The 8,560-nt window shown below is 37.2% G+C and overlaps 1 protein-coding gene across 3 annotated transcripts; it reads right to left on the reverse strand.

Moving 5' to 3' along the window:
• Positions 1–1,851: 1,851 nt before the first annotated feature.
• On the reverse strand, positions 1,852–8,290 carry LOC115996712 (auxin response factor 18-like). Of its 3 annotated transcripts, XM_031236082.1 has the most exons (15): positions 8,009–8,290; positions 7,536–7,636; positions 6,951–7,066; positions 6,743–6,838; positions 5,361–5,417; positions 5,086–5,238; positions 4,923–5,007; positions 4,520–4,610; positions 4,207–4,371; positions 3,951–4,064; positions 3,794–3,866; positions 3,565–3,712; positions 2,921–3,492; positions 2,483–2,670; positions 1,852–2,401 (listed from the first exon to the last, which is right to left on the reverse strand). In XM_031236082.1, the coding sequence occupies exons 2-15, from the start codon at positions 7,597–7,599 to the stop codon at positions 2,254–2,256; spliced, it is 2,070 nt and encodes a 689-aa protein (XP_031091942.1). In that variant the 5' UTR covers positions 7,600–7,636; positions 8,009–8,290; the 3' UTR covers positions 1,852–2,253. The 3 variants fall into 3 exon arrangements, with proteins under 3 accessions (XP_031091942.1, XP_031091943.1, XP_031091941.1); XM_031236083.1 differs by lacking the exons at positions 6,743–6,838; positions 6,951–7,066; positions 7,536–7,636; positions 8,009–8,290 and adding exons at positions 5,505–5,600; positions 5,713–5,828; positions 6,298–6,611 and having other exon boundaries at positions 2,921–3,489; XM_031236081.1 differs by lacking the exons at positions 6,743–6,838; positions 6,951–7,066; positions 7,536–7,636; positions 8,009–8,290 and adding exons at positions 5,505–5,600; positions 5,713–5,828; positions 6,298–6,610.
• Positions 8,291–8,560: the final 270 nt, after the last annotated feature.

Raw genomic sequence — 8,560 nt, forward strand, 5'->3', positions numbered from 1 at the left:
ATGGTAATTGTAAAATTTGTTCTTAGGTATTGGTTATATTCACTTTTTGTCCCTAATTATTATTAGCGTTACACTTTTTGTCTATTTACTAACAAAACATTAGAGATGAAATTTACAATTTTAGTATAACTTTTGTCCCTAATTATTATTGGCGTTACACTTTTCGTCTATTTACTAACAAAACATTAAAGATGAAATTTGCAATTTTAGTATAACTTAGGGATGAAAAGTGAGCACAACCAATATTTAGAGACGAATTTGCAATCACCTCCACTGAAACTCGTGTAAATCGGGTGCCACTCGACCACAAAATTTTTGACATAATTACCTTATAATTTAGAGACAAAAAATGAAATTTTCTCTAATTCTTAATAAATATTTGTTTACCCCTGTGGAGAAGAAATTGAAGAGAGCATTCCACCATTCTTTAAAAGGTGCATTTGAATGAACTCTAGTTAAGCAACCTACCACTCTAATCACAAAATTTCAACTAAAGCAACTAATGACAAATAAAAATAATGCAATTACAACAATTTGATCACTTTAATATAATTCTTATACCATGGACTAAGCTCTATCTTGCATTATATTGTAGATCTAATCAAAAAATTGTGTCTACAATTAATATATTGACCCTGTTTAGTAAATGATTGTTGGCTGATTGGGTTGGTTGTTTGGGTTAGAATGAGTGATTTGTTGATAATATGAGCTGATTGTAGAAAGTTATTTGATAAATTAGCTGTTAGCTGATAGTTGTTTGGTATAATTTCTTTTCTCAAAAAGTTAATTGAAAAGGCTCCTTTGAGTAGCCTTTTGAATTTTAGCATTTTGGAATTACAAAAAGCTTATTAACCAAACAACTAATAGTGGTCAAATAAGCCAAAATTGGCTTATAGGCTGATTATTTATCAAACAGGGCCATTATGTATTTTCAATTAATAAATTATGTGTTTATAAATAAATTGAAGCCATATAATTTGTTAACTACAGAGTACACACAAAATATGTTAACTCCAAACATATAAAATGTTAACTACATATTATATGTCTATATTTAACATATCATGTCTATAATTAGCCATAGTTGAAAAAATCGCTAGACGACTAGACGCTCCTCAAGCGCCTGTGTATTTTTATATTTTTTAAATTTGTCTAAAAATAATAATTATAAACTATTTAATACTTTTTTAATAGTTAATACTAAAATATTAAATATTAATCTAAAAAGTATTTAGAATTTGAACAATATAATTAAGTGTCATTTGAGTGAAATAACTCATTTAAAAAAAAAAAAAAACTAATCATCCAAATAGACAGCCTAGGAGGCCTATGCGATCAGCGCCTAAACAGCCGGTTGCCTAGACTACCGATTATAGTGATGCGTTAGGCGGCCAGCTAGTACCTAGCACTTAAGCACCAAGTTCCATTAAGATCAGCCCTGGTCCATGGTATAATTTGTCCTTTCAATATTACTCATCACCTCCCAAAGGAGGCAAGGAGTCTAATCAAATAAATAAAAGTGTGGCAAATAAGTTAAAGAAAGTGATCCATGCCCAGGACTTAGGAAGCTAGGTGAGCTAAGTAAAGAAAAGTTTTTTTTTTTCTTTTTTTGAAGTAAAGAAAAGTTGAGTAACTAAAAGTACAAAGAAATTAAGAAGCAAAAAACCCAATGTTTTGGGACCACAACCATTGGAGGTGTGTACTAAGGTGTTCACATGCAAGCCATAGCAGGTCCACTACTAGGAACCATGTGGGCAGCCACTGAGCTTAAGAAACAGTCTGCCAGATTCATGGCAGAACTGAAAAAGCTAATATTATACAGATGGGGCCATGGGAAAAACCAAACCTGTGTTATCACTTTCAACTTTAGGCAAAATTTTATTCAAATTCAACTATCCACTTACCATAAATAAAATATAAAAAACCCAAAAGATATTGTTTTGCCATCAACAGGCAACAATGTCTAAAATTGTTCCATTTAGACTGAAACAAGCAAAAGCCCCATTACTCTTTTATCAGTCCTCACAAACCACTAGGTTGGTATTCACATTTCAGACCACTTCTTCACTAAGACTAAGAAGCAAGTCTTGTACATCTTTTCTTACATCTATCACCCTGTGCATTCTGATTTGCTCCTAAATTCTTGTTGAGCAAACCTCCCCCCTCCCCCCAAAAAAAACGAAATCAAAAACAAACTTCTACTAGTACATATTATTCGGAGACCCTTTCCCAGATAAATCTAGGAACTATATATCACCCTTCGGATTTTAGCTCTGATTCTAAGCTAACTATTGTCACTTCACCCTCATCAGACAATAAAGGAAGCTTACACTTGCTACTCATCTTCTTCACTTTCTCGCTTGAGCATATGAAGATCCGCCTCACCATTTTGCAGAACTCCCTGCACGAATCAAGAATTAAGATTAAATGGAAAGTAAATTATGGAGAGATGTGTTGTTTTGAATTAAGTGTTCAAACTCACGGCCATGGATCGTCGCCTACAAGCATCATATCTCCCTCGTCGTCCGCATATATGACCTCCCACTTGCTTCGAGGACAAAGTTCACCTTTAAGTTCAAAGATTTCCTCGAGCTCATTTAAGAGGTCATCATAGTCCTTCATTGTTGTCAAATCAACCGCACGTCCAAAACGTGAGCCTTCCATTTGCACCTTATTTGAAGAAAGGTGGATGTGAATTCTTAAATAGTAATAATATGAAAAGGGTTCTATTAGGATCAAGGGTTTATCACTAGGCCATCACATTTTCAAGAGGCAGGGTGCTGGACTTGGCCCTTTACGGGCCCACCGCCCAACAATCTCCTAGCCACCAATTGATAGACTTGGCCCTTTATCGGCCTCCGCCCAACAGGTTCCAACTGTATAATAAAACGGTAAGGTAGGAATTGTCACTTGTACCAACCTTCGTGCAAGTTCTCGGAGTAGTAACAGATGGTTTGCTTAGCGTATCCTTCAGCGATGCCTCCACTAGTTTTATTTCTCGTGAAGACTTAAGATGCTCTAATTTCTGAACTGCACCAACTCCATTTGCATCACAAACAGCGGAAGCATTGTTGGCGTTACTTGGCATGGTATTTGAACAGGGCGTTTCTTTCTCCCGACGATAATTATCAGCATTGCTAAACTCAATTCCAAATATACGGATAGCCGACTTTTTGGACCTGTCCACTTGGTCAAGCAAGGCCCCGTTGCTTGCTATTGACGGGATGGGAGAACTGAATTCAGAAATAGACAACCGTGGAGGCATGTTTGTGCTGTCTTCTATTGTCTCAAAACCACTCGGAACCATACCAGGTTGCCACATTCCACTTGGATGAGCCCTAGAAGCGGTGACACTGCTCTCATTGCAGGCCCTTCCGTTAAGGTCTTTCTGCTTCAACTGCCAGAAAGCTTGATCAGCATTGCTTATGGTTTCACCAGCGGATTTCGGTCCAGGATACCAGAATGGAGAAGCAACAGATGTAGTTTTGTCTTCTAAAATACTCAAAGTTAGTAGACAATGAGGGAATAAAACAAAGAGAACTCTAGAGCAATAGTTCTATGTACCGTTAGATGGAAGTTCAAGGGGTCGAGGCCTTTTAGTTTTTGTCCCGGGTTGGACTATGTCTGCAGAAGCAGAAGCTACAAAAGGTTCAATCTCCCACGGCGAAACCCTGTCCGGGCGAGGAATAGTAGCTGGTTCATCCCATTGAATCTGAACGGGTCAACAACGTAAACACGAGTATAAGAAACAAGAAATTATATCCTATCCATACAACTTATAACTAGTTCAGACCTTCAATGAGCGCCATTTTGAATCTTTCCACTGCGAGGAGATGTCTCCCACCCCAACTATTGTTCCAGAAAACCTAAGTGAATAGACCACCATAGAAATTAAAGATGCAACAATAACATTTGAGAACCAACTAGAAAGGAAAAATGCATTTAGAAACCTTCTCTCGGGAGAATCTTCTCCTTCAAATCTCATCCTGAAACGCATACCCACTGAGAAGCCATGGCGCATAGCCTCTAGGTATTTGTTTAGTCCGATGATAAATTGGCTTGTTCTGAATGACATATGAGAATATTTGGAATAACTCAAAGTTAAACGGGCAGTTGGAAGGAACAGATATAAAGAACAAGTTTGTTATTGCGTTTGAACAAATGTGCTTGTGGACACACAAATATAAAAAGTGCAAGCAGTCATACCTTGGCTTATAATACACAACAAAAAGGGTTTCCGTTCTAATAGCATGAGATGCAGTAGCAAGAACTCCTAAATGCATACTTTGGCTCGACAGCACAGATGGAGGCATAGAACTTTGCTGCCGAGCAAGACGACGAACCCCAACACGCAATTCCCCATTATCAGCTCTGTAACAATTTTTGAAAGAATATAAAGTTCGATGCTTGCTTCATAGAAAGAAACTAGGAAAACGGAAGCATCAAATGAATGATGAATCCCAAAATCAAACAGTAGTCCAGATTAGCGGGATAAAGTGGAAAGGGCAGAGAGAGGTACCTCAGGAATACAAAAGCATCACCAGCAACTAACCTCTTAGAGGTTACAAATGTACTCCACCCAGTCGTAAGTAAGTGCCTTCGAGGTTGACCTGATAAAAGTTTGTTGGGGACAAACATCAAAATATTGGAACTGCTTGTCTATGCTCACTACAATTAAAAACTTAAACTAGGCCTAATGAGAATAGAAAATTATATACTTCAAAATATTCAAACTGAAATATTAATGGATCACTCCAACCAGGTATTTCAACCGGGCTCTGTTTGGCATACCTAACTTATAAGCTAGCTTAAAGCCGAAAGCTTAAAAGTTAGTAGCTACTAGCTTATTTTGAAAACATGCTTTTCATTTTTACCAAACAGATTTGTAGCTTAAAATAAGCTCTACGAAACATAGCCGTTACCTCTAAATATGTGCTTAAATCGCCACTCGTATCCATGAAGATCTTTGGCAATCAAATCTTGTGTTGGGGTTGCCTGAGACATGTCCTGCAAGAAAAGAAGATGTGCGAATATGAGGATCCAGAGAGCGGGGGGATCGGCTAGACAAAGATGAAGAGAAATTACCAAGGGTGGAAGGCATTCATTGGCATGCTTGCGGAGAACAGAAAACCCTCCATGAGTACTTGTATCTGATGCCGTTAGAATCTTACAAAATGAGTGAACAACCCGCTTAGGTGGATCCGGCTTGCATTCATCAGGACTGATGGGCTCGGTTTGCTACAATTATCAATTTAATTTCAATCACAATACATAAACACAGAACATAACAATCATATTGATAATTCGGTTTGTAGATTCTCTATACCAATAAAAACAAAATGGGTTGAGTAATTTCTTACATCCGGCACGGGGAGTAAAGTGATCTGTGCATAGACTTCATCGTTCTCTGCTTCTGCCTGTCAATCCAAAGCCAGAAAACAATGAAAATTTTCTAACAATTACCAAATCCAATCAAACGGGTCAAAACGGAGAGAACAATGTACCAATAATTGAAGATTCACAACTCGACAAAGTATCTTCGAAGGAAGACCAAACTGAGGAATTTGTTGAGTCAAAGCCTGGTTTGTAGACACCTCTAACTGCACAAATTTTTAGTATATCATCACTCATCAGATAAAATCATCTTTAGAGCTTTGAGATATATAGTGACTCGAATTCATAGAACAATTGAAGAAGAAGAAGAAGAAATACTTGTTCTATGTGACCCTGGGGAAAGTAGTAAGCCTTCTCTCCTACTTTAGGAACATCTACCAAAGGCCCTGCACATGACTTCCATAGCTCTGTTGACAGATCATCACATCCCGAGCCTACCCAAATAACATATCAACCAAACCAAATCATAAGGCAAACCAAAAATCCAATACAGAAAACAAAAATGGATCTACAAACTCAACCCAGTTTTTTCTATTCTAAAAGTTGAAGTTACAAAAAAGGCCTAGGGTAGAACCATGAACTTCCTGGTAATCCTATGGCTTAGCTATAATTGTCCATAGCAACAAATAAATAACAGAACTTTTTCTCTGTTTTAGCTTATCATCTTCTACAAATATGTTAACAGAATTGGAGCTAACGATATTATCTCATTAAAGACAAGTTCTTTACCCAACAGAAGGATTAAATAAATTCACCAGTATCTACACATTATTACACCAGGCAGATATAGAGAGAGAGAGAGAGAGAAATTTTCAAGTTTGTATTTGTTTTTCATGCTTTTAAGAAAGGGAACAAGAAGAAGATCATTAAAAGCCAAGAAAAAGGAAAAATCAATTTCATTACCTGAACTTTGTCTCTGCACCCCATGAGAAACTCCTCCTCTAATACCCACATCCACATGAGCCATTCAAGCTCAGAAAAAAATAAACCAAAAGACTCCCACCCTTTACAGAAAACAGAGCAAAATAGAGAATTTCAAAACCAAAAAACCAAAAACCAAAAAAAAAAAAAAACAAAGCAGAAAAATAAAATAAGAAAGGTTGAAGGTTGAGGAAGAAAACTCTTATCCTATTCACGCACTCCACACTGCCCCATTCATCATCACAGGGACAAACAAACCACACCCAAGATCCATTTACTACCCAACAAAACTCTTATCCATCCATTTCTACAACACCCCCCCCCCCCCCCCCCCCCCCCNCTGTCAATCCAAAGCCAGAAAACAATGAAAATTTTCTAACAATTACCAAATCCAATCAAACGGGTCAAAACGGAGAGAACAATGTACCAATAATTGAAGATTCACAACTCGACAAAGTATCTTCGAAGGAAGACCAAACTGAGGAATTTGTTGAGTCAAAGCCTGGTTTGTAGACACCTCTAACTGCACAAATTTTTAGTATATCATCACTCATCAGATAAAATCATCTTTAGAGCTTTGAGATATATAGTGACTCGAATTCATAGAACAATTGAAGAAGAAGAAGAAGAAATACTTGTTCTATGTGACCCTGGGGAAAGTAGTAAGCCTTCTCTCCTACTTTAGGAACATCTACCAAAGGCCCTGCACATGACTTCCATAGCTCTGTTGACAGATCATCACATCCCGAGCCTACCCAAATAACATATCAACCAAACCAAATCATAAGGCAAACCAAAAATCCAATACAGAAAACAAAAATGGATCTACAAACTCAACCCAGTTTTTTCTATTCTAAAAGTTGAAGTTACAAAAAAGGCCTAGGGTAGAACCATGAACTTCCTGGTAATCCTATGGCTTAGCTATAATTGTCCATAGCAACAAATAAATAACAGAACTTTTTCTCTGTTTTAGCTTATCATCTTCTACAAATATGTTAACAGAATTGGAGCTAACGATATTATCTCATTAAAGACAAGTTCTTTACCCAACAGAAGGATTAAATAAATTCACCAGTATCTACACATTATTACACCAGGCAGATATAGAGAGAGAGAGAGAGAGAAATTTTCAAGTTTGTATTTGTTTTTCATGCTTTTAAGAAAGGGAACAAGAAGAAGATCATTAAAAGCCAAGAAAAAGGAAAAATCAATTTCATTACCTGAACTTTGTCTCTGCACCCCATGAGAAACTCCTCCTCTAATACCCACATCCACATGAGCCATTCAAGCTCAGAAAAAAATAAACCAAAAGACTCCCACCCTTTACAGAAAACAGAGCAAAATAGAGAATTTCAAAACCAAAAAACCAAAAACCAAAAAAAAAAAAAAACAAAGCAGAAAAATAAAATAAGAAAGGTTGAAGGTTGAGGAAGAAAACTCTTATCCTATTCACGCACTCCACACTGCCCCATTCATCATCACAGGGACAAACAAACCACACCCAAGATCCATTTACTACCCAACAAAACTCTTATCCATCCATTTCTACAACACCCCCCCCCCCCCCCCCCCCCCCCNCCCCCCCCCCCCCACCCATCTCTCTCTCTACCTATATGTACAGGTGTGTGTATGTATAGGTGTAACAGATTGTATAGAAAGTGCAGATAAATGATGGTTTTCTTTTTCTTCTCACTTTTTTCAGTTACAAAACCACTCTCAGCTGTGTCTTCTCAGCAACAAAACCACTTTCCTGGTTTAAAAAAAAACCGATTTTTCTTCTTGGCTTTAATTTCTTCTCGTGTATGGAGAAGAGCAACAACAACTGAACGCAGTCCACGTTACCGAATCCCCAAAACCGCTTCTCACACATACACTCGCTCTCTCTGTCTATAGAAAGACCATAAATCTCTGTCTCTCTCTCTGTCCATGGGGACACCAAATTTTCTCTCTCTGTCTCCTCTCTCTCTCTCTCTTTAATTTAATTTAGGATAGCTGAAAAGTGAAAGCTTTTGCTCACTGACTCACTCAAACAGGCTATGTGGTTAAGTCTAACCTGAGTTACTGAATATAACATTATTATTTATTATTATGTCAATTCTTTTCTTTTTCCACTTTTCTGTTTTCTTTTTTCACATGAATTTATTTGGCTTATTATTTACCATTCCAATACATATTGGCTTGTCAAAATAGCGATTTTGGGATTCCCAATTTTCTTTGAGTAAAGACCTACTTTTGAAAAATGAGC

Source organism: Ipomoea triloba, chromosome 11, assembly GCF_003576645.1.
Source record: "Ipomoea triloba cultivar NCNSP0323 chromosome 11, ASM357664v1".
Taxonomy (NCBI): Eukaryota; Viridiplantae; Streptophyta; class Magnoliopsida; order Solanales; family Convolvulaceae; genus Ipomoea; species Ipomoea triloba.